This window comes from Furipterus horrens, unplaced genomic scaffold, assembly GCF_987537825.1.
Source record: "Furipterus horrens unplaced genomic scaffold, mFurHor1.1.pri manual_scaffold_4, whole genome shotgun sequence".
NCBI classification, from domain to species: Eukaryota; Metazoa; Chordata; class Mammalia; order Chiroptera; family Furipteridae; genus Furipterus; species Furipterus horrens.
In genome coordinates, this window is record NW_028327174.1 from 195527275 (window position 1) to 195552753 (window position 25479).

Sequence of the window (25479 nt, forward strand, 5' to 3'; positions counted from 1 at the left end):
GGAGCAAGTAGGCAACGGCTTGTGGGCCCCTGGTAGCTGAATCTGGACTATTTTTTTCTTAGTACAATGAAGCTTCAAATAACCAGCCTACAGCCAGTGAAGACTTGCGTGGCTGGGACAGAGGTGTGCAGCTGAAAGCACCCAGGCTATGCAGCTGGTCAGAAGTGGGTGCATCTCGATCCGATGTATGCAGGCCACAAGCTCCTTAACAGTTAAGACTTGGAAGACAACCGGCCCTTCTGGGGTATTGTGAAGGTTAAATAAGGTGAAGCCTGCATGTAATTACCTCCTTCCTTTCCTTCAGCAAGACTGTGAGGGCTGCTGCCCCGTCCCCTACAGCAGTGAACGAAGGACAGGCAGCCCTCCTGAGAGAGGCACCAGGGGACCAGCAGGTCACTCCCTGCCTCTGGCCTCTGTGTGTGGTCCTTAGCGGTGGCCAGACCTGAGCAGAGCACTGCCCTTTGGCGCTGGCTATCAGCTCCTTCTGAGCTTCCAGTTCTACAGGAAATTCCCCCGGACCTGACAAGCCAAAGGAGAACAAGCTGGGGTCTGGTAGCCATGCACACTGTGGCTGAGGCAGCCAGGGCCCACCTCTAACAGGTGAGGAGCCATGAACCTCATGGCGGCCCTTGTGGCTGCCCTCGTCCTCGGCACACAGAGCAGCATAGTCATAACTTGGTTCATAACAAAAAGCCTGGCTGGTGCAGAAGAAAGGGCGAGGCCTTTGTCCTCAGACAGCTGATCCCAGCATTTCTAGCCCTGACACCTTGGGCAAGTTACTGAAAGTCTCCCTCTGAGCTTCAGTCTTCCCATCTGTTAAAGGGGAAAGCCATCCCATAGCCTTCACAACATTAGGCATTACTCAGTAACGGTCGCTTGTCCTTCCCTCCCCAGGTAGAGACACTCAGGCACCAGTGTCTTTGGCAGGAAGATGACTGAGCAGCTGCTGTTCCCAACTCCAGGGAACCAGAGAGGAAGGGTGGCGGGAGGGACAAGTCATCTTAGGATCTGGGCCACTCTAGGCAAAGCCAGACTGACGAAGGACCCCCACGGCAGCGAAGTGTAAGGGTAACTGAGAGGATGAAATCAAGTGGCGTGGGAGTTCTGGCCCACCGCTCTGGAACTGGATGCTCCTGGGGCACGGGTCTGATGTGCTTCCTGAGCCCGAGCTCCCGTTCTGTGGAAGGAGGAACGCACACCAGCCTCCGAGGGCCCAGAACACGAGAGGCGCTCGGCCGTACTTGCTGCTAGCGGCCTCCGACCCCACCTGTGCTGCCCAGTCCCTCCGACCACTAGCTCTTCCCCTAGGGAGCGCGCAGGGCGGTCCATCGGCCCTGGTCTGAATACTAATGGAAGTGGCGAACAGTTCTTGAGGAGAAATAGTCCCTGAATATTAGCTAATGTTAATTGAGAAACAGAGGGCATGCTTTTCCCAGACGTCTTTCTGAAGTGTTCTTCCAACTGCCATCAAACGCTTCTAAGGAGCCAGGACACGTACCGTCGATTCAGGAAGAAAATCTGACGTAGGAGAAAAATTCATTTTGGGGAAATTCAAGTCAACAAGAGTCAGCACAGGAATGCCCTCTAAAAACTTCTTTTCAAAACCCTGAGTAGCTTACACCTAGTGGGGTTTCAGAGATACCCTCTGAGCGAATGGGCTCACATGTGGACTGGGGGACATCATCTGGAAGGGAGACACGGGCTTCCGTGGATGGACCGGTCAGAGAGCAGGGCCTTGACGGACTCCAGACGCCGAGCAGCCTGCGGCAGGAGGCTGTGGAGACCATCTTCCTCTTAATCAGCTTCATCTCGCGGTCCACAAAGTTAATTAATACGCTATTTGGAAGTGAGAGCTGGGGCAAGAAGTCAGGAGGACTGAATCCCGCCCTGCACCTCGAAGATCCTGTATCTCTGTTACCCAAATCCTCTACGTTTCCAACGCACTTGGATATTCCCAGTGGAGACAAAAATCCGTGATTCAGGAAAATCCAGGGCAGACTAAAGGGCCAGGCACCGATCCGTGTGCCTGGTGCGGAGCCGCCCTCAACAAAGGCCCATTAGGATCTGGCCCCTGCCTGCCGGCTTATCTTTCTGTGTCTCCCAGCACAATGCTGACAGATTGGGGGAGCTGGTCTTTTCCCTCCTTAGAACAATATTTTATGAGGAGTCTGTTTTATTAAAATATTTTCCGCTGGATGCTTCCTGTGTTTCAAGAACTTGGACTTGCCAGCTGGAGCTGATGACAGTTGAGACAAACACATCCAAGTGCTGTTGTGGCATGGCATTTGGAAGTGGAGGATCACAGCACGGAGGGGGGGCAGGCAGCGTGGGGAGAGACGCAGGAAAACACCCAGGTTGTACCAGAAATGTCACTGGCATAATGGGAGAACAGCCCCACTCACCCACCGTTAAAAAAATGCGAACAGAAAGTCTTGGGATGATGCTCCAAAGTGGACCTCCTAATCTGTGATACATGGTCGTAGAGAACCTGTCATTTTTAAAAATCACTGCCAGTCGGCCAACCCACTAAACAAACCGCGATGCTCCCAGTGGTTCATTTCAACCCCTCATGTTTTCTGAACAGAAATCTAAAGCAAGGCATATTGTAAAAGACACGAAAAGTGATGCCAACACCATTCTGGTCACAACAGGAAGATGGGATTCCCAGACACTGGCTCCTCGGCACACACCAGAGGCCTCCCCTATCACCAGGCTGGAAAAGCAGCAGCGAAAACAGACGCGATCAGGAATCCCAACCTCTAACTGCGACCCTGGCCACAAAATGGGTAACGGTAGTCTGCAGAATGTGCAGTGACATCTGTCTGGGGTCGTTCTGTGTGGTGTGGAGATAGTCTGGGTTTGCATTTCAATATCTACAGGCCCATGACCCTGTACTGCAGTGTAGCAGCTGAAAGATTTAAAGCGGTGGCCCTGAAGAAAAGTGACTGATTTCATCCACCTAAGGAGAAATACTGAGAGTTGGAGGAACTCTGAAGCCATACAGCATTTCCTCCACAAGGGGGCAATCACACTCCACGCCAGTCATGGCCAGAGACCTCAATACTCCTAGCAGCCTATTGTCAGAGCAAAAGTTCAACTTACACCCAACTTTAGGGGTCCTCTCTTCCAAACAGCGCATAACCCAAGCATCTCCCAAGACAGACAGACAGACAAGCACACACACACATGTCCTGCAGCTTTCTGGGCAAGGTTTGCAGGCTGCCTGGGTAGGCTGGTTTCTATATGACATAACAGTCTCAAGCAATACGGTACCGTGAACCAGAGAATCCAGGAGGGGCTGAAGTGGACTGCAACCTGGGTCAGGCCACAGCTCCTTCTCTTGAGCTCCTTTTCTGGCTGGGGCCCACAGTCTCCCTAAACTTCTTTCCTTGAGAACTCATTCTGAGAGTGGAGCAGGTACAAAGTGTGTTCCCCTCGTCACCCAAGGGTCTTCCGGATCCCTGGGGCCATGTTTTCAGTTTCCCAAGTAACCCAACTGATATCGACTCATGCACTTTTTCAAGGAATTGGAGGAAGCCCGTGTGTAGCGCGCCTTGGGGACGAAGGGAAGCAGGGCATCCCTCTGATGGAAGCAGTGGTCTCTTCTCCAGACAGGGCGTTCGGGGGAGGTGCACAGCTTTAAGCCTCACTCCATCCAGGCAGCTCTGGCCACTGCTTGTATAACTGCCTCATCATTTACCTCATCTATCAAACATCTACCTAGCAAGTGACTCAAAGGTGGGTCCTGTGCTAGGTATAAACCCCAAGGACCTCTGGGCCCAAGGGGAAGTAGAAAAAGCAAAGCTGTAATTACATAAATGCTTGGCGCAGGGGCCCAAAGTGGGGGTGGGGCAGTAGATAGGACCACCCTGTATACAAATCTGAGCTCTAGAGACCTTAAGCGCCCCAAGCCTAAGAGGGTGGAGGCCCTCGTTAACCACCCCCTTGACTAGGTTCCTAACTCTCCCCTCCTGACCTGCAACCTTCTTCTGAGCCTGTCCCTGGGCCCTTTGGGCATCACTGCTCAAAACGCAGCCCAGGTGGCTGGCTCTTTGGCCTCTGGGGCCTCCCACTGGGGTGACAACTACTAGCAGAAACCGACTGCAGATCAAGCCCTGCTCCTGACTGGCCTCTGCAGGACACCTGGCGAAACACCCGGTCCAGGGTCCAGGTTAGAGACTCGCAAAGGCCAGGTTGCAGTGTGGGCTCCACAAAGTGCCGCCCCGCTGGCCCTGCAGACAGAGGGGAGGGAGCGACCGGTACTCACTGCTCGGGGCTGGAGATGGACGTCCTCCGGCCTTCAGCTGTGAGGTTGCTCTTCGGTCTCCTAACGACATGTGGACGGGGAGGGCGCACCTAGAATGGGCACAGGGGAAATCCCCAAGAAGGTGTGAGTTGGAACATACAGGAACATTCTGAAGTTTCAGATAAGTGGTCCCAAAATAAATGTTGAGGGATCCGTACAGTACGGACTACAAAGGTTCTGTTTATCATGAAAACATTGCTGTTGAATGTCCAGCAGACACTTGGATGGGAACGTGGCCCACTCCAATGGAAACTGTTCTTCTGAAGAGCCTGGTTTCCTCACCGGCAGGGAGGGGACAGGTTCCCTGCCTCCTCTCGCAGCGCTGCCGCGAGGGCTCAGTGAGGCTCTGTCAACACGGGACCCGGAACAAAGAGGCCCTCGTCATGATAAGTCCCCACGCACCTTTTTCTGGAACCCAGAAACTGGTTTGGCAGAACAAAGAAGGTTTCACTTGGACTTTGTTTTTAGGGTTCACGTGCTTATTTTGTTCCTTCTACAGCTGAATTAGGAGATGCTCATTCTCCTCTCTAAGTGGGAGGGGCAGAAAGCACACAGCACAGGGGAGCACCACCTAAAAATCACCTTCCACTTCCCAGGGCGTCCGGTGTGGTCTGGGCAGGGCTCAGCCCAGCCACCGCACACCCCAGGGGGCGACTGCGCTGAGGGTCAGGTCGCTGCATTTGACAATGAAGCATACACCTTCCTAATCCACAGCTGCGCTGCAGTGGCAAAGAAAGGTTTTGTTTCTTGTTTTCTCCCTGACCCACTGCCCCTGAACACAAGACGAGGGCCCATAAAAAAGGCACCTCCCCGAGCGGAGCCTGTGATGGGAGTTAGGCTGAGAATTTCTAGGTGCCCCTGGAAGGATACTCGTTTGGTGTAATCCACATTACACGGCTTTGGATTTGGCACCGTCATCTCTGAACATTTCCAGGGGCAGCGAGGGCTGGGAGAGAGCTAAGCTAAGCGAGGCTACCCGTGAGTTTCACTGCCAATAAAAACGACCGAGTACCCAGTGCGGGGGGCTTGCTCCCTCTCTGCAGGGGAGGGACCACGTAGGAAACGCCACCATGGCTGAGGTTCTCAGACAGGACAGGGAAGGGGAACGCCCTCTTCTCTGAACACCACCCCCACACAATTTGTGGGTAACACAGCACAATGGCTTAGGAACACGGCTTGCAGGAGTTGGCTCCATAAAAGACAAGTTTTTATAGAGTCTGATCAGGCCCTCTGGTTTCTGCATGTCTGATCTAACCAAAGTTTTTCCTGTGGGTTGGCCAGTCTGATCTCAGCCTCCTCTGGCAACTGAGAGATGCGGGAAAAAAAAAAAAAAAAAAAAAAAAGACGCCAAATGCATCCTACCAAACTTGCTGTCTTCTCTGGAGCTACTATGAAGTTCCACTGATTTTTCTCTGGCACACAGTAGGGCTCCATAAACACTCACCATGCTTTTCTGTGAGCTTGTCAATAACAAAAGAAAGCGGGGTGGGGCGCCTCTGAATTAGGGGATATGACTTGTGAGGGCCTTAGCCTTGCCTAGCACCCTGCTCAGTGGCTGGTATTCAAGTGGTCACCAAGCAAGGTTTTTAGAAACAAATGAATGCTGCTGCCTGGAATCTAAGAAGCGCATAACAGTGTTGCTATTATTATCATTGTTATCAGAGCAGTGCCTGCCTCAGAGCAGACATCCAGTCACCATTTGCTGGATACTCGGATGGATACACCCTCACCCATTCTAACTGAGAACCGATTTCGCAGAGCAGAGCCGAAGGCAGCTAGTAAACAGGATCACCTGGTTGGACTGTTCCCCCAACTTCTCACCACAAAGGCGGGCGTGCTGTTGGGGCGAGGGAGCGATTCTGCCCTGCCCTGGGGGTCCTGGGGTGGGGGACTCAGGGAAGGGCAGACATTAAGGCCTGTCAGCCTGTCCTTGCATATGGCTGCTCCTTGCTACAATAAAGGAGGGTGAGGAATGTGAACTTGTGGCTGAAATGGGGGGATTAAGTTTGTGGCAACCTCAACTGAACTTGCAACGTGGTAAAACATGGGGAAAAAGAACAACAGAGCTAATTAGACGAGCTGAGCTGTCAGAGTGCCGCTGAATGGCTCAGCGCCAACAAACAAAAGGAATGGGTTGGCAATCAGTGGGATCGATGGAGAAGACTGCTTCATTAGGGATGATAAAACAGACAGAGCGGGAGAGGGGAGGGGCGCGGAGGGGCGCCGGGGGGCAGGGGAGGCAGGCGAGGGAAAGGCACAACAGGCCTGGGGACAGTCAGTCACCCACACCGCTACAGACACACCCAGTCACACACGCCTGATTGGTGTGGACAAAGCCTGAGACAAAATTGTATTCACAGACAAACCATCCAGAGACGTGCAGAGGCCTTGCGGTGCCAACATGTACACAGTCTCACAAATACACACTCAAGAGGCACACACAAGAGGCGCAGACACATGCACCAATCACACACACACACACACACACACACACATGGCCGCAGAACTACAGTTCGAGCCACACCAAGGCAGACACACAGAGACAAAATGGTTTAATTAAGCCTGAATCCACACGATGAGGCAGAGAACTGGCCCATCATATTTCAGCAATCACATCCATCTTTCTGGGGTGCTTAGGAAGGGTGGGGGCTGGGGGTGAGGGAAGAAACCACATGCACACAGAACAGCGACCGACTGGCCCCACCAGTGTTAGGATCCCAGCAGCGCCAGGGGAGAAAATGCTAAACAGGGATTTTGAGCTCTGTTCAAGGGGGACTTGAGGGGAAAGTTGGGAAACCAGCCAATTCCCCACCGGATTTAAAGCCTGAGAAATCTAAGTCGGCAGGGTTAAATGTGTATTGAATACAAAAGCACCGAGTACATTTGATTTTAATGGTGAGCAAGAAATAATAAATACGGAGCTTATAAAGTGCTTCACATGCGGCCGACCACAGCCTGCCTTTCCACCGCACGCCCCAACCCACTCCCCTTAGTCCACCAGACACTGGCAAGGCTTTCTTCTGCTCTTGCCTTTTTCTCTTTTTAAAAAGAAAATCTAAATCCTCTAGTAACATCTGAACTCCAGCCACAGGTGCCAGGCTCTTACAGAGTTCCTTCCAGAAAGTCTTAGTGACTAGCCCCTAGGCTCCCGCCACCCTGGGCCAGTGGCTGCACTTCTGCCCAGGATGTTTGCAGCTAGGTGACCAGCAACACCCAGCTGGGGGCCAGTGACTCTCGACATGGGAGCTTGTCAGACCTCCCTCTTCGAGGCCCTTGAGGGGTTCTATACCCCATGTCTCCCAGGTTCACCCCTAGTGTGCAGTGGTACCCACTGGACATGGCTGCATGAGTGCACGCAGTGTGAACAGACCCTGGGGCCCTGGGACCACCACTTTCTGAAAGCACAAACCTTCTAGGATTCCCAAATTAGTCCCATAGTGACCCTGCTTGGTAGAAGGTGTTCGGGTAGGCAGAAGTTGGGCATATGTGCCCACTTCATGCCGGGGACTGTGCGAGGCACTCTCTGTAGATGACCTCATTACCTTCACCAGGTAGGTGTAGCTAAGCCCATTTTACAGATGATAAAACTAAGGCTCAGAGGAGATAAGGATCTTGCCTGACTCACAGCCAGGAAGTGGCCAAGCTGTGATTCACACCAGGGCAGGCCTTTCTGACCTCCACGCCCATGAGAACTGGTTCTGCCAGCACCCCGCCTCTTCAGTGCGCCGTGACCCCAGGAGGCCAAGGCGGTGCAGCCTGAATGCGGGGCTAGTGGCCGCCTGCACCAGCATGGCGGCAGGCTCTTCTCAGACCAACGTTGGCATTCCCACATCCTTGGGGCTAGAGGATATGGCTCTCTCTCTACGTCCACTCTGCATGAGTCCCCACACTGGCAAGACAACAGAGTCCGCGGTCGCTGTCTCCAAGACCTGAGTTCTCCCACGGAGAGCAACCCTGGCCTGTGTGCTGCTGTCTAAGAGTCCCTGCTTGGGAATCCTGAGCGCCTCCCAGGGACAGCTTTGGCTTAAGGAGGGGCTGCTGGGCTGCGAGGAGTTGGGGGAGCCAGTGCAGAGACAGACAGGCCTGAGCTCAAAGGCTGGCTTGGCCTCTTACCATCTCTGGGGGCTCAGCTGCAAATTGGGGAAACAGCATCTGCCTTCCATGGGCTGTTGTAAAAACAAATAATTATACAAGTGCTTAGCACAGTCCCAGGCACATAAAAAGTGCTCAACAAATGTTGACACTCTTCACCTCTGTAGCCCTGCCAGGACCTAATACTGTCTTAGAGATTCCACAGGAAGGCCCATCGGCTGCTGATTATTTTTCCTCCACTGAAGGCCCCGGTACGCTGGAGAGACCGCCTCTCTGCAGCGGAGGGACTCGGACTTGGTCACCAAGCATCGGCTCTCTCTTCTCTAAACTGGGTGGGGGCAGTGCCTATTCCAGAGCAACTGTGAGGCTCAACCAGGTAAGGTGCCTAAGAATGACCTGCTGACTAAAAAAACCCCGGGCAAGAGGTAGTCATTAGGAAACCACGTCAGTCCTTAGAAGGTGTAAGATTTAAAAACCTGTTAGGAAGATTAAGAGCTGTTACTGTGTGCCAGGCGCTGTGCTAGGTGCTTTCCAGCAGCATCTGCGAAGACCCTCCGTGAGCGAGGGTATATTACAGAGGGCAGCGGGGCTCAGAGAGCTTCAGCACTTGCCCAGAGTCACACAGCTCTGGCATTCAAGTCTAGCTTTGTCTACGCCCCAAACCTATGTGGCTAATGACTGTGTGGAAACCCTTACTGCATCACAGAGGCGTCTGCCTGTCCCCCAAACTGGTTTCCTTGTGCCGTTTGTGCCTTCCTTCCAATGGCAGCGGGCAGAAACTCTCCAGCCCCTCGGCAGCTGTGCCAGTCACCGCTTGAGTGGGTAGCAGGATAGCTCCACCGCGACCACTGCAGGTGGAGGCATCTAAGCCACCCCAACCTCCACCCTCGCCCTCTAACTCCCACACACGGTCGGGGAAGGAAGGAAAACAGTACCCTGCAACTTGCCTACATCCACACAGAGAGCAGCCCCAGCCGATGCTGGGTATGTGCACTGAAGATTAAAAACAGGCACAGCTCAGCCTGGCCACCTGCACCCCATGGCCTCTGTACTGTTCACAAGACGGATTTGGACGCACGCACTAGCGAGGGAGGGAGGGGTTGGGCTGCTCACTGGTGGGAAACCCTGATCGCACCGGGTGGGAATCTGACGCCTTTTGCTTGGCTGCAGGAGCAGTGGCTGCTTTGAACAACAGGCAGAGACTCTTCTCTTGGTAAACAGCCCTCATCAAATGGTCCTGGCAAGTTTCCTACTTGAAAGGAACCTGCTCAAGTTATTGTGCCTTGGCACGGCGAAAGTCAGCTTCTAAGGAAGATGACTTCACAGCAGCTGAATGTGGGACCCACACACCATATTTTTCCACAGCATTTCTCTAAAAAACACTGATGGGTCTCCTTCTCCTGCCTAACCCTTTACCAGGTATTGGTGGGTTTATCACATGTCATCACAGGGGAAGCTGAGCGCCATGTGAGGCCCACCGGAGGAGGAGCACCTGTCTCCATTTGAGCTGCGCCACATTCCCGGGGTGTAGACTCCATCCTTGGGAGGGACAGCAAATGAATTTCCACACTCCGATCTGGTGGAATGGAGACCCCTGCTGCCAGACTTTGTGAGAAGTGGTGGTTGGAGCAAGGCTATGAGCTCATTGGCTAGAAACACGGCTCAACCTGAGAGACCTGCTCCAGCACAGCACACGCGGCAAACACACCACACAGCGGCCCCTGCGGCCTCCAGCTCTGACCTGCAAGTCCCTGAACTACTTCACGGAAAGGAGAGAGAAGCTCAGGAAATGCAAGTTCGGGTTCATGCCACGCAGAGAGGGAAGCTGGAAACCCCAATCCCCGGTTTTCTTTTGCAAGGCAGCTGAGTTCAAATGCCCAAGGAGGTTTAGTCAGGCGGGGACAGCGGTCCAGGCAATGTTAGGAGGGAGGGCACAACCATCGGCTACTCACGGGCCTCGAGCGCTGTATCTTGGGAGGCGGCGGGCGAGTGGGACGGAGTCTTTGTGGCTGTATTAAAGTGAAACTTAACACATCAGTACACATGGAGACGGTTTGATGCATTTGCACACACCATTTGCACACAGGGCTTGAGAGCGAGCATCCAGTCCCCAAGCCATAGCCCGAGGGCCACCCTTGAGCCCCGTGTTCCCTGCCCCGACATCAGCTGGCCAGATCTCTGGGTCCCGCACATTCCACCCCTGAGACTCCCTTCTGCTAATGTCCTCGTTCTAGCCTCGCCCCTGTCTGGGTCTCCTCCAGCCATTCTCCACACAGGTCAAGGGGGATCTTCCAAAGTGCAATATGACCATGTCGCACCCCAGCTTAGAGGCCTCCGCTGCAGCGCCACACCCTCTCCCACCCCCACCCCGTGCTTGGGTGACGGCGCAACAAGGCTCATGGCTGGCATGCCAAATCCTCTAAGACTTGGCTTCTGCTGTGCCCCACACAGACTCTTCCCACCCATGCTCACCTGGGCAGACCCCGAAAGGGCTCTGGGTTCTCCTGCCTTGTTTCCTGCCTGCCCTCTGGGTGAGTGAGATGACCTACCCGATCCCAATCTGCCTGGCAAACGTTTACGTGCGCTTTAAGACTCTGCCAGGTCAGGAGCTGCCTTCTGTGCCCCCACTGCCCTGTGCTCCCTGCTACGTGGGACTTATCACGAACAGGAAGTATCTGTCTCATCCCCCATTATCTTTCTTTCTTAAAACTTCTAGGAAGTTTATTGAGGTGACATTGGTTAATAAAATTATATAGATTTCAAGCGTGCACACCTATAATACGTCATCTGTACATAGCATTGCGTGTTCACTATCCAAAGTCAAGCCTCCTTTCCGTCACCGTGTATTTGACCCCATCACCTTTCAAATGTTCAAATCCTTGTGCTTTGGAAGAAAATACGTGCTCAATAAGTATCTGAGGAACAAATGAAATCTGTACAAAATGCTTGGCTTTTGAAATCAGGATCTGAACAAAAAACAACAGGGCACAGAGTTCTTGGCTTGATTCCCAAACCCTTTATCTTGAGAGTTAAGCTTGGTCCTTTCCACAGCCTGCCCCTCTGAGGCCCTGACCAGTGTGGGAGACGGGCAGAGTCAGGAGAATAAAAGCCCACAAGACTGAGACCTGGGATGTCAGCAAACCCTGCGGGGGCAGCCTGCCCCTCTGAGGCCCTGACCAGTGTGGGAGACGGGCAGAGTCAGGAGAATAAAAGCCCACAAGACTGAGACCTGGGATGTCAGCAAACCCTGCGGGGGGTCCCGTTGCTTCCTGCCCTTTCAACTGCGCGCTTCACAAAGGAACACCATTACTGGACAAAGTCTAGACAGGCACTGCCCACCTCGGGGCCAATGGCTGCGTGCGGCAAGTCTGAGTTAAGACAAGCTGTGAGGGCAAAACACACACTGGATTTCAGAGGCTTAGTTTAAAAAAAGAATGTAAATATCTCAGTAATTTTTAATAATGATTACATTTGAAATGAAAGCATTTTGGATATTTGAGTTAAATGTATTAGAATTCCACATGTGACTCGCATGGGTGGCTCTGTGACATTTCTCTTGGACAGGGCTTTAGAGCTTCAGTTGGTCAGAGGGACTCTGCAGAGTGCAAACCTGTCTCAGAACTCATTCTCTGAGCCCGGCTCCTGGAGGGGAGGGGCCGTGTGTCTCAGGTGTCCCCAGATCCCTGGTGCCCTGCACAGGGCCTATCAGAGTGGCCTGAGGGGAACTGAGAGCTCATCTGGATGGAAACAGACTGTGGCTTCCCCAGATGCTGTGCCATTAGCGGGGAAGTGGGCCAACCCGTGCTCAGTGAGCTGCCTTCTGTTGGAAGCCATCTGGGGTTGGGGACGCCACCCACTGAGCCTCCCAACTTACACAGATCGTGGGGAGGAAAGCAGAGGACAGGAAATGGGCAACCACCCTCCACAGGTACCCAGGCTGCTGCCCTGACCCAGATGCCCTGCCCCCACACCCCGCCCCTCTGCTCCCCACCTGCTACCCTGTGCTCGGCCACTCTACTTCTCCAGCTCCACAGCCCTCACTGCTCGTCACCTGTGACCTGGCCACTTCCCTTCTTGCTGGCAGGGGTGGGGGGTGCAGCGTGCTCAGGAGGTGGCCTCTGGAGTCGGACAGTCTCAGACTGAACATCAGTCCCGACTTGCCTTCTGGATTCCTATGGGACAGTGAATTTAACTATCCCGGCCTCACTGGTACACGCAGGTACCAGCACTCCCTACCCAAGGGGGCTGTTAGAAAGACTCAGTGAGATGATGTTCACCAGGGTCTCCCACAGCGCTTCCAGGAGACATCAGCAACCATCACACAAGCAGGTTTCCCAGGCTCCAGCCTCTGCCTCTCCCAATCCGCCTTCCATACTTTTTCCGGAGCGGACTTAGACAGAACAGCATACGCCCAGTCACGTCACCCGCAGCTTAAATCATCGCAGTGGGGGGCTGGCGTCTTCTGAGGTGTGTTCTGACGCACACCATCCTGGGAGACGCACTCACTGTATAAAGGGAAAAAAGGGGGGTCTCCAGCCAGACAAGCCTGGGAATTGCTGGCACTGTCTTGTTCCTTTTGGAAATTCACAGCAAAGGAAGTTGCTGCAATTTAAAAAAAAAAAAAAAATCCACCCCAAACAGGCAAAACCCTAGTAACTCCCTTCCTTTCGTCCTTCCTTTCTTTCCTTTTTCTTCTTCCTTTTTCACTTTTATTATACTTATTTTATGCTGACTTTACTCCTGGGCCACAAGTTTTTGTTTCTTCAGTTTCTTCTGGGATATCTTTTCCTTCTGTGCAGCCCCCTCCTCTGGTTTAGGCCAAGCTGCTCTTCTTCAGCAGGACCCTCTCAGGACGGCAGGGAGCGCCCCTGTGTGGGCCAACCTGACCGTGAGTGCTGTAAGCTCTGCGCTGCACCTTGGAAGCTTTGTTCACCGGGGTGTGCTCAACGAGCCTTAAGTTCAGCATTACTCTTTCCATATTTAAGCATGTGCTCAAAATTCAGCACACTTTCTAGGCCACCAATCCTGTGTCTGGCCCCACTGTTGGGCCTGGGCACACCCACCAACTCTACCATTGTGATGACAGAAGAGCACACATTGCTTCTGCAAAGTGACACCCTTTGACACCTGGTGGATTTTGGATACGCACACCCTGGATGGCATGCGCAGTTTCACAAGTGTGCTTAAACTGGACATGAAGACCTGAACCTCTTGGCTTGCATGATTTTGTGGGGTTTCTGGGCAAAGTGATAGTGAACCATTTTCAGAGGTCACCTCAGGCTGCTTTTGGGAAGAGATTCCTTTTTTCTTAAAAGTCCTGTTTCCCTAACTTATTTCAACACAGATTCGCTTGCCCTGTAACACCCATTAATAACCCCTTGGAAAATGCCACTTGCAGAGTTCAAAGCCCTCTAGATCCTGGACCCACCCACAAACCTCCGCACTGTCAGCGCCGGCACAGCCCTCCCATCGCCATGGCTCCCACGTACCCACCAGCCCTGCTCACTCACTTGCTCTCCCAGAACGCCCCATGCATGCTTGCTCTACCATGCTGGCCCCTTTGCCTGAAACACCCTCCCATTTCCTCTCGTCTCATCCTTGGTGTCTCTTATTTGTCCTTTGCTGCCTTAAGCACTACCTCCCCCAGGAGGCCCTTCCTGCCCTTTTCTGCACAGTGTGGGTCAGATGCAACCCCCCTTCCCGCCCAGGTGTATTCAGTAGCTCACCTATCTCATTTCTCTACTTTTCCTTGGGTCTAGTATAGTACTAGGTGCTAGTATATACTAGTATATACTAATGGGTGCTCAGCAAACGATCTTTGGCTGAAACTTCCTGGCATATGGAGAAACTCAACAAATGTTAGTTCTCCAGATTCTGTAATCAACTAATCTTCCTTTGATTGTCATTGAGAAGTGCTGATTCTTTTGCCATTGAATTTATAAATGGTGGGAGGAAAGCATCCCCTTGAGCACACCCAACCTAGAAGCCTGCAGGGTTGACGCGGGGGATTTAAAGACACCAGGGAAGGATAACATGGTACGAATACCCCAAGCGTGCGCATCAGGGCCCCATTGCAGGGTGCATGACGGCACTTCTCCAGGGCCAGGTGGACATGCACACACTGCTGTGTCCTTGGAGCAGAAAGAGTCATGGGGCTGCCAGGCAATACTTCCCAAATACAGTAGGGTGGGATGACAGACAGTTGAGGACATAGGTTGGGGAGAGCTGAGTACCCTGAGGACACTAGAACAGGCCACAGCGGGTGAGTGAGGGGTGTGATTTGGGTGGGAAGAGGGGTCAAGAAAGAAGTCATGGAAGAATCAGCTCAACATCCCACTTCCCAGAACATGGCCCCAGTGCTTGGGAGCTGAATCTGGAACTAACTGAACACGGGGACCATGACAGTGTGAGGTGGAGCCTAGGAAGACCGCAGGGCTGGCGAAGACTCAGTGCATGTCATTTAGGTGAGTCAGGAGCACTCCCCAAGGGCAGAGACCTGCTCTCTTCTTCTCTGCACCCCAGCCCACAGCCCAGGGCCTTTTCTCATGGCCTTAGAGGCAGAAAGCATATCCTTGTGTGGACAAGGAAGCAGACTGAAGAGAGGTCAAGTGACCTGCTCAACCCCACCCCCCACCCCCATCCCACCCCCGTGGTAATGGCGAGCGCTGGGAGTGGGTCTCAGGCCTCTCAACTGCGAATCCAGTGCTCTTCCCACTGCCGGACAGGGAGGCAGCTAAACCAGAAGCAGAGAACACAGAGGCCAGGGCACCTTGGCACAGAAACCACGTTTATGTGATCCTCAGTTCCCTCACTGGATCAAAACATGGCTACACTGACTATTGCTTTTCAAGTGAGTTCAAAAAGGCTGAGCTTTAGCAATCTGTTGCTAAGAAGAGTCCCATCGTACATATCATCTGGTCCTTCCTGAGCTTGGTGTGGCGGGGCTGGCGTTTCCATGATCAGCACAAGCAGCTGCCCTCCTGAAGGTCATGTTTAGCCAGGGTGGAACGATTCCTCCTGTGTACTTTTGAGGAACAACTATTTGGGCCAGGGAACAGGGATTCAGGGGAAAAAGACACAGCCTTTATCCTTAAGGAATATATGGTCTAAATGGAATTTAACCTACATCACAGAAAAATAGCTTTCTTAAGAGTACAACAAATATTTAGGCTAAAACACAAGAAATAAACTTTGGGTTAGAAAGACATGGGTTCACGTCTTGGCTCTGTCATTTTCTAGCTGAGTTCAATATTGGTTCTGCGACTTGGGTGAGTTGTTTGGCCTAAGTCTCAGCTGACTCTCATATAAAACAGAAATAACTCATGAGTCACAAGTCCTGGTGTGAGGATGCTACACAGCTGTGTGGGGCTCTGTCCCCGCATCCCGATAAGGAAATGGGACCATCCCAACCCTCTTTCCTCCCGTTGGACCCACAAGTCTTCCCAGAAAAGCCGTGTGGATGTGAGGATCTTGGTTTTCCAAGGGAGTGCGCTGTTAGTCAAGCACTATCGAAGGAGAATGGATTTTAATAGTAATCTCTTCTATTTATATGATGTGTTTCCCTTTCAAAGCATTTCTGCTTCTCCCTTTTCCTTTGAGCCTCATATCCCCTGGTGAGGCAAGTTAGCGAATAATTATTTCCCTACTATAGAGACAGGGAACAGGAGGCACAGAGAAGTTAAGGGACTAGTTTGAGGTCACAGAGCTAGTAGCAGGAACTAAAATAAGTGGGAATTCTCAGTCCGTTGTGCTATCCTTGTCAACCCCAATTTCCAAAGTCACCTGGAATCCTTTCTGACGTGGTTTTTCCAATCCTTGTCCCTTCTGAAGTTATTAGCCTCTGTTGTTAGAGACCCATGCCAGAGAGAAAAGGCTGGCAAGAGAGAATGATGGCCGTCTTCCCCTTCCTTATTTGAGCATCTCTTTCTGGCGCGTTCCAGAGCCACGTGATTGCCTTGTTCGTTCCCTTAACAAAGAACGCAGTATGCTCTCTACAGGCACATGCGTACATCTGGGAACTGCCCTCACAGGGCTCCCACTCTGATGGAGGGGACGGAGAGGTGCCGAGGTCCGTGGAGGTACAAAGGAGGGGGTCTTCTACAAGGTGGAGTGGTAGGGAATTCAGGTTCCCGGTACAGGGAAACCACAGTGGTCTGCGAAGCCTAGAGCAAGGGTGAACCCGAAGGCAGCGAGGACCTTGGAGTGGCTGGTGAGGGGCCACATAATACAGGATCTACACTAAGAAGTGTGGATTTTCTTCTCAGCGCAGTGGGAGGGATGCAGGCAGGGGGGACTGCCACAGGTCTCGATGTCCCTGGGGTAGAAGATGGATGGGAGGAGAATGGGCGGCTCTTTTAAGGCCCCTCCTGCCACAGGGGCCTGCTCAGGACTCCCTGTTGGCCATCCCCCACCCCCCGGGCAAGTGGCTGCTGGAAGGTGTGGACACGAGGGTAAGCCTGAAAGTGTGACTGACACGGATGTCCCACAGAAGGCAAGACTCTGCGGCCTCTGCCTGGCCGTTGGCATTTATGTCTGTCAGCTGTGTGGGCCAGGTGAGCACATCCATTGGGTATGAAGCCCACATTTATGAGGACAGCATCTGATTTGCAGTTAATTTGTTGATGCAGCAAAACACATCGTTTCCAAAAGGTCAGGAGGGGAATCCTGTTGGAATATCAACTTAATTACCTGGGCGGCACGGATGAGCGAGTGCCCTGCGCGGGGCTGCGGGCGGAGAATGCCTGGCTGCCAGGAGGGGACTTGGGGCACAGCACAGTGCGTGCGGGGGGTGCGGCAGCTCCCAGTGGGTGGAACCAAAGCACTTCCTGTTGGCCTTGTTCCTGGTGCCTAACCAGCACTTGCTAGCCTGGGGAATCCTCCTGCTGGAATGGGGGTCATCACCCCGTTTCACAGGTAAGGGAAGGCAAAGACTTCCCCAGAGTCACATAAGGCAGCGATGACAGGCTTTCAGAAGAAAGTCTAAGAGTTATCTCGAGGTAACTGCAGGCAGGGCGGGGGTCCTGTGACGTATGGGAAAGGGACTGGCTGTTTAAGAACCAGCGTAGGGATTTCCTCAGTTCCCATGGAGGTCACACCTTGGACTGTCCCTTCCATATCCTTCCGAGGTCAGAATCAGCATCCCCATGCCACTGCTGGGAAAGCAGGCTCAGGGAGGGAGGATAGGTGCTACCTACGAGCACAAAACAAAATGTCCAAGTTAGTGGGGTGACAACCGAGACCCCAACCGGGGAACGTGGTATGGGGAAGGAGGTAGAACATAGACCCCTGAGGCCACAAGGGCCAACCAGTTTCACTGAAGGCCAAGGACTATGCATACAAAGCTTGGCGGGGGGGGGGGGGGGGGCAGGCAGCCAAGTTCCCTGCAACTCCCCTTTCTGAGGGATGGAAAAGGTGGGGTGTGCCCGAAGGAGGCTGGGGGCATGAGAGAGCCAGCCTCTGAGGCTGGCCCCCAAACGGGCCTCAGATCGTTTGTCCCCTTCCCCTCAGAGTCCTGTCCAGCTCACACAGAGGAGGCCCTGGCAACGGTGGCGGGGGGTGGGGGAGGCCGGGTAGATGCTGGGGATTTCTCTGTCCCAGGAACAGGCCCCAACCAGATACACTGTCAGGAATGAAGAGGGTGAAAAAGGAAATTCACAATTAAACCCTGTCACTGTTTAACGAGGAAAGAGTTCACCTGGTTAATTTTCCTGGCTAGTAGCCACATCAATGGTCTGACCTGTGCATGAAACAGCCCTGGCTGGGAGAAGAAGACAAAGCTTTCCGTGGTTTTACAAAGGGCCTCTGGGCTGAGAGCAAGGCTCCTCTAACTCCTCGGGACTGGAAAGCCGCTATTATGCAAGGTATGGAAATAAAAGAGGGCTTCTTTTGATATGCCTCCAAAAAGGAGTGTATTGAAGCCATATTTGTGTGGAGTGTCTCCTTTGAAATGCCCAACTAGCTCTCGGGCACAGCTCTCGCCTGTCCCAACTCCCGTCATTATCTCCAATCCTCTTCGTCCACCCTCACAGAGCTGATCCTGCTTGCTGGGGAGGATCAAATGCTTGCCTCTGCTTCGGTTTCAGCACGGACAGCTGGGGGAGAGCGGGCCCTGGTGTCTCACAGCACTCGCTCTGTGCCGGCAGCACTGGGCAGGGCCCTTGGCCCCCGGAGGGGACGCTGGGATCCCTGAGTCCCGAAGCATCTGCACAGGTCGCTCGAAGCTCCGGGCTGTTCTCTGGAGGGATGCTCCTTGCACGATGCTGCACAGGGTGGCCTTGTGCACGACAACCGAGGAAGGAGTTTCCATCCCACCCACGCCAGGCGAGAAGGAAGTGCTTCTTCACAGGAGGGGGATGCTGGGAGGGCCCTCATCTTGTAGCGCCCTGCGTGGGCCGGGTGTTACTCAGAATATCTCAGTCAGTCCTCAAACCCTGGTGAGAGGCTCCACCATGACCTGCGCTCTACAGACAGGGAGACCGAAGCCTCTGCCTCTTGCCCAGCTTTGCACAACATGGTTAGGAAGCCGGTGGCCTTTGGTCTTAGTTGTTAGGGTCCAGAGAGAGGGGTCAACGTGCCCTGCAACGTGCTGTCCCGAGGCACCGCCTGTGAGGGTGTGCTCAGGACAGAGGTGGCCCTCGGAGAAAAGCCGCAGCCCCTGTCCTTGGGCCCGTAAGCCAGCATCTTTGGAGAGGGCGTCCACAAGCCACCTCGCGGGGCCGTTCTCTCTGGCGGGGCCCGGCACGTTCTCCGCAGTAAGGGCTGAGCTGAAGGACGCGCAGTCGGTCCTGGAGAGCAGCGCATTCCTCCCCAATGTTGACAGCAGTAGTATTTTGTAGTGGTGCTGGTTAATTTGTAGTGGCATTTGTGGTTTGAAGCCTTGTCAAGATCCCTGATTACTTCCCGTGCAAGGAGCTCAGCTGACGGGGAAGTTCACATGCTGAACAAAAGCAGCGAGGCAGCTGTGCGGGAAGGCTGCAGGGGGCTGGGTGACCCCAGCCGCTCAGGGGACAGAGGCGAGGGAGGGAGGAGGGCCGGCAGTGGGGTGGGGGAGAGAAGCCTTTTGTTTTCAGTCAGGTGCAGCTGCTGGGTCTGAGTAGGTGGCATCCCATTGGTGGCCCGAGGTCGGGCACCAGATGCGGCTGGTGGCTACACAGGGGCAGGCAGCTTTGCTGACGCACGCCATTCTCTGCCCAGACAAGAGGAGGAGGAGGGTGTGCATTGCTGCCACCTGGGTGACATTCCCAGAGGTGGGGGATATGAGGAGGAGCTTCCAGATGTTGGAAGAGATGATCCCCCTCTGATACCAGCAGGGGCTACTGTTTTCTGGCACTTACTATGTACCAGGCCCTGTGCTAGGAGCATGACATGCCAGTTCTCTAATGAACTCAAAAACCCTGCAGAGAGGGTACAATCCCCATTTGGTAGATGAAAAACTGAGGCTGACATGCCCAGGCCTCACAGCTCACAGGTGGCAGAGCCTGGATCCAAGCCCAGGTATGTCTGACCCAGAAGAAGCCCACACCTGTCCCACCAAACCTGATACACAAACAGCAAAAGGAAGATGCTGAAACTTAGCACCTCGACATTGAGGGTTCTCCCTCTTCCTGGGGAGTTCTCCCCTGATATACCCTGAACTTCTTGTCCATTCTGACCACACAGGAAGGTTTGTCTTTGCAGTTGCCTGCACTTCAGCAGGCCCGTGTCCTGACTCGGTGAGCGTTTGCTCAGTGCACCTAAGGGCCAGGGCCAGCTCAGCAAAACCAAGGCTAATTTATCATCTCTGGAATGATGTCCACCCAACCATTATAGCACTAGAAAATTAAAGTAAGAATCTTCCCCTGATTTTGCAGTTGTACAGAGAGGATCACACAGCCACCTCTGGAAAGGGAGTCCATGGATGAGGGTAGCCTTCACACTGCTCTCCCTGTCACCAGGGTCCTGGGGCCACCTGTAGCCCGGGGCGCTAGCCATGGCCCTGTAGGTAGTCCTTGGCAAGCAGGCCACTTAAGATACAGCCCCTGCTCCACCAGGCCTATGTCTCAGGCCACCACAAGCAGCGCTTCATTCTGGCCCTCCAAAGACCCGGCCCTGCCCCCCAAGTGCCACTGTCCTTCCCAGCACACACGCTTGTCCTGGGTGCCCTTCCTGCACCTGCCTGCCTGATAGGCCCTGCTCAGTCCTCAAACCTTTGTCCCTTCCCTAAAAGCCAGTCCCTTTCTTCCTGGCTCAATAGAACTGGGCTTCTTTCTTCTGCCTCTCCCTGATATGACGGGCTCCTTGGTGGTGGCACTGTGTCTCCTTCACATCTGAGCACAAGGCCACACTGGGTACGTGCCAAGTAAATGCTGGCCCAAGACTGTGGAACAAGCATTAAATTATCAGTAGGGCTCTTGCCCGGCATTTGGCTGATTCAGGCCAACTAGTCATTGTCCCTGTCACTCGAGCTGCTCTGTCCTCCAGGACGGCAACCTTTCTGGCATGCTTTGATTAAGAAGAACCTCCAACCCAGAGGTGATCTGGTCTAACAGGCTGAGCCCCAGGGCCATCCCAAAAAGCAGGAGACTTTCTGAGTGGAATGCAAGAGTGGGAAGCAGTAGGAAGCTTAGATGTGAAATACCTCAACATTTCCCCAGTGTGTCTGTAAAAGAGACAGTCAGGCTCACCAGACAGAGGATTTTTTTTTCTTCCCTTGGAACAAATGGATGGAGAACCTGGTTTTAAAATTCCTGGACCCTGGAATACATTTCTATCTGTGTCAAAGTCTACCCTCCACCGCCTCAGCAGAGTTTAAAATCCTAGCTAATAGGTTAACAACTGTTTTTCTTCAGCTTCAAATGAAGAATATCAGAAGGCTGGGGGAATATGCAGCCCTCCAATTTGTACGGACTGCACACAGCTCCCTGCAATGTGTGTTTGACAGGACTGACATTTTGTACCGCTGTGAGATGGGAAAACGTGTGACATTTTTATTCATGGTGGCGTACGCCCTTGTAATGATCAGCTCTGGTCGATGTGCTTACCGCAGCAGCCCCGGAGCCCTCGGAGAACAAACAGGAACCCAAGGTGCCAGCAGTTCGACTGCCTTATTAAACACCGCCAGGATCCTAACGAAGACCAACTGCTGGAAAATCTCACTGTCAAATCCTCAAGGACATTGTCAGTGCACAGCTAACTGCATATATTTTTCATTTAAAATACTGAAATCTAGCATTGTGCCATTACAACAGAGGGGAGGGGCGCCCACTCCAGCGGCCATTCTGTCAGCTGCCTCTTTGGAGCTCCAGATGTGAGAGCCAGATGCCCAGTGGGGTTCAGAGAGCAGAAAGGGGCGGCCGAGACAGGAACCAACTCTCTGGAAACGCAGCCCTGCCTTCAGGGTGCAGGGCTGAAAGTTACAGGGCTCTGGTAAGAGTCACTTGGAAAGTCTACCCACTGGTTCCCTGCTTAAGCCAAAGCAAATCTGCATAATTAGAAAATCTGTCCCACCACCCACGTCCCCCCCTCAGCCGGCCGTCTTCCTGTAGGTACAATCCATTACATCCTGCAACTTGGTGCTAATCAGCCTTCTGCTTGGCGGCAGACCTTAAGACATCTGTAGGAACACATGGCCACAGTGAGTTTCGCACCTTGGCAGAAAAGCTGCGTGTCAGGGTGCCCACCTGCAATCTCACCACTTGCCTCAACTCAAAGGCCTCAAGGTCAGTGGGCAGCAGGATCCCCTTCCCTTCAGCGGTCATTTCTAATGCTGATGCACACGGATGGATGGAAGCCAATCACTTGGCAGGCCATCGGAGATTTTCATGGCTGCTAAGCTAGGTGATTTGGTTACGGCTGCATATACTAACATACTAAGATACTTGTCTCATAAATATGTATTTATACAGAGCCTCTATTTCCATACTCTAGCTCTGGTGCACCAAGACAAAGTCTGCGATTTATTTATGGGGTCCTTGGGATAACAGGCCTAACGATGCCTGTGTGTGGTTCTTGCAGGTTTGCAACAAACCGTAAGTGGTTGGATACACAACTGGATGTTCTCCATCCATCATGGGCAGGGGCTTGCATTTCAGGGGCTGCCTGTAAAGTTGGTTTTGTGTAATACTGTACATCATCCTGGCAGAATTGACCCGGGATGCGTATAGCTGGCAACCTGGAGACAAGGAGCCATAACATTCTACACTCTAGGAGGGGCTGAAGGGAGGAATAAGTTCTGGGTACCCTGGTTGCAGAACCCAGAGAGGGTATAAGAAGGAAGGAGGCTGGCAGATAGCCCTAAGGCAAAAGCAGGACGGTGAGGGTGGAGGTCGCTGTGCCCAATTTCCTCGGAGCTGGCCATCCTGTCCCTCAGCGGAGCCCTTGACCCTGGGCTGCAGAGGGAGGCGGCCACCAGCCCCGCACCGCACACCCCAGCAGGCGCTCTCTTTGCTGCCGCGGCACCTCAGACCTCGTTAGAGCATGCTGGCTGGGGGAAGAGACATGGAGCCTGTGTCCAGCCTCCTGCCACTCAGAGTGAACCTCATAGTTCCCACGGACGCATCCAGTACATCACCGAACTCTGTCCGTTCGGTCTCCTGGCTCTATCTCCAGTTTTCCCCTCACCTTCACCCCCACAAACAGCATCTGAGGTCAGGGTCCCACGAGCACCTCTCTGAACATTAGCAGCATCATTATCGGTCCTTCTGCCTCACCTGGTAGTGGTCCCAGAGGAAGAGTTTCCAAATGCCATTTCCCTTGAAAATCATCCCTCTCTGGCTCCTCGACACCCACAAGATGTTTCAAGCTCCCCCACGGCCTCACCATTGCCTACCTCCACAGTTCAGCTCCTGGACCTCACCCGCTGCCTCCCAGCTTCTTGCTCCTCCACACTAGTCTGAAGGGCAGACTGTCCTATACTTCACATTTCATTCTCTCTACCTGGACTGCCCTACTCCTCTGGCTCTACCTGATAGAAAACTCATCTTTCAAGATCCAGCAGTAATGTCACCTCCTCTGAGAAGCCTGCCCAGGTTCCCCCAGACATCCTTAGGGCTCCTCTCCAGCCATTACACTTATATCCATTAGCCTTTCTCTTTCCATATGATTTGTTCACTGTCTCTCTCAGACATCAAGTGCCACAAAGGCAGGACCACATCTCATTCCTCTGTGACTCTGGGGCCTTAGTCAGGGCCTGATATCTGACAGCCCTCATTATATGCTGAATAAGTTAAGGAAGGAATGAACAAGGGCATAAAAGAATAACTCAGTGTTCTGCCTGGCTAAAAACTCCAAGACTTCAGGATTTTTAATCACCAAAATAGGAGGGTAGCAGGGGAAAAAGAATTCTTAGGCGGTCTCATGGTTTGGGCAATGGAGGTGTTCGGTAGACAGCCCTGAGACAAAAGCTTCCCTCTCCTCTGCCCAGTCTCTAGAGAGAACAGTTCCCTGCTCAGCACACCTGGAAGGTCACTGTCTCCCGGCCTCCCACTGACTGCTACATTCCGCCTGGCTTCTCGGGGCACCACCGTGCCAAGGCTGGACCAGCTGTCCCTTTGCAAGGATCCACTGTCATCCTCTCCAGGGAGTACAAACAGGCATCTACCTAGAAGGGGTTTGGGACCGAGGTGTCCCTGGGAGGGCCAGGAGGTGGCTGTCACCTAGGAGTCATGTGGCCGATGGGCGATGGGCAGCAGCATGGCAGAAACTCAGGTTAAAGCACTTGCAGGCAACGTTTATCCTCATTACACTCTGCATTTCAAGTGGGATGTAATCAACAATCCCTTGGGGTAAGTCTCTTTTCATACTTTTACTATATTTAAAAATCCTTTGCAGTATAAACAAAATGGGATACAATATTCTGGAAGACATGGAACTAAGCAGATTGACAATAAAACTAATCTGGTAAAAACAATGACCTAAGTTAGGGCCACGGTCAGTGCACTATCAGATCGAGTGTGCAGGAGGCTGTAGTCACTGCCCATCTGTCCCGGGGCGGGGGAGCTGGGGGTCAGGCAGAAGCAGCCAGGGCTCTGAATCTGAATCCGTCTTACCAGCAGGAAGGCAGGGGGACGGGAGGGTAGGGGAAAGCCCTTGACTCTGCTGAAAAGTGGGGCAGGTGGAGTCCCAGCTGCATCAGTCTGGGGAAGATAATATGAGAAAATACAAGCCCTACTGGGTACACTGCCCAGCACCCAGTAGGCGTTTGGAAGGGCAGCATGGATGTTGCTGTCACACCCCCTGCCCTGGTCCTTTATGAAGCAGTCCCAGGCCTGCTAGGTTTATTCTGGGGAGAAAGCAAAGATCAAATCCAGGCAGCAGCCATGGCCTTACTTAACCAGGAGTGAGGCAGAAGCAAAACAAAGTGACCTGGACCTTCAGAGCCATCCTAAGCCACACTGCTGTAATTGAAGCAGGCCTCCAAACACCGGCAGCCACAACCAGGTGCCTTAGTAACCAGGTGTAGCTGAGGAGGAGGGCTTGATGAGAGAGGCGGAGTGAGGGGAGAGCCCGGGCTCTGGCATCAGATAGACCTGGTCCTGCCACCTACTGTGTGACCTTGAGCAAGCTGCTTAACATCTCTGAGCATCAGTTTTCTGGAATATAATAACTGCATTGACTGTGCAGGGTTGTTGAGAAGATGAAGTGAGGTAATGCTTGTGGAGTGGCCTGGCTCATGCACAGTAGGTCCACATTACAATGAAAACCAGCCCGATCCATCTGACCTCTCCTTATCCTGCCGTCTCAGCCCTTGCCATCCCTTCGCCTGGGCACAGCCAGGTGAATAATTTCCCTAATGCACAGAAGGGCTTAGGGGTTGACAGGGCACAATGTGACGGACAGCTCCGGGCACAGCAGTCCTGCGGCCATGGGCGAGGGCTCCCTGCACGGTCACTGACACTGACCTGGCTCTCCCAGAGGATCCTGCTTGTGGGGTATAATTTATGTTCAATACTTTGTGTTTTATTCCCCCTTCCCTACTGTGATAAACTTGCCACCTCTGGCACAGAGAATTCTAATCTGGGAAAAAGCCTCCTCCGGTCTCGCTGAATCAGATATCCTGCTCTCGTCCTGCTGCGCTCACTCTCTCCCTGGCAGGGAGCTGGATT

The 25479-nt window shown here is 53.2% G+C and overlaps 1 protein-coding gene across 4 annotated transcripts in view; it reads right to left on the bottom strand.

The window, feature by feature from the left end:
* DENND1A (DENN domain containing 1A) overlaps nt 1-25479 on the bottom strand; it is a 481014-nt gene that overhangs the window by 13722 nt on the left and 441813 nt on the right. For 3 of the 4 annotated variants that reach the window (XM_090274703.1, XM_090274704.1, XM_090274705.1), the window contains one exon: nt 4268-4356. In XM_090274703.1, coding sequence (XP_090130829.1) covers nt 4268-4356 — 89 coding nt within the window. Of the gene's footprint in view, nt 1-4267; nt 4357-10350; nt 10408-25479 lie in introns of all 4 variants that reach the window. The other variant, XM_090274702.1, reaches the window with a different exon arrangement.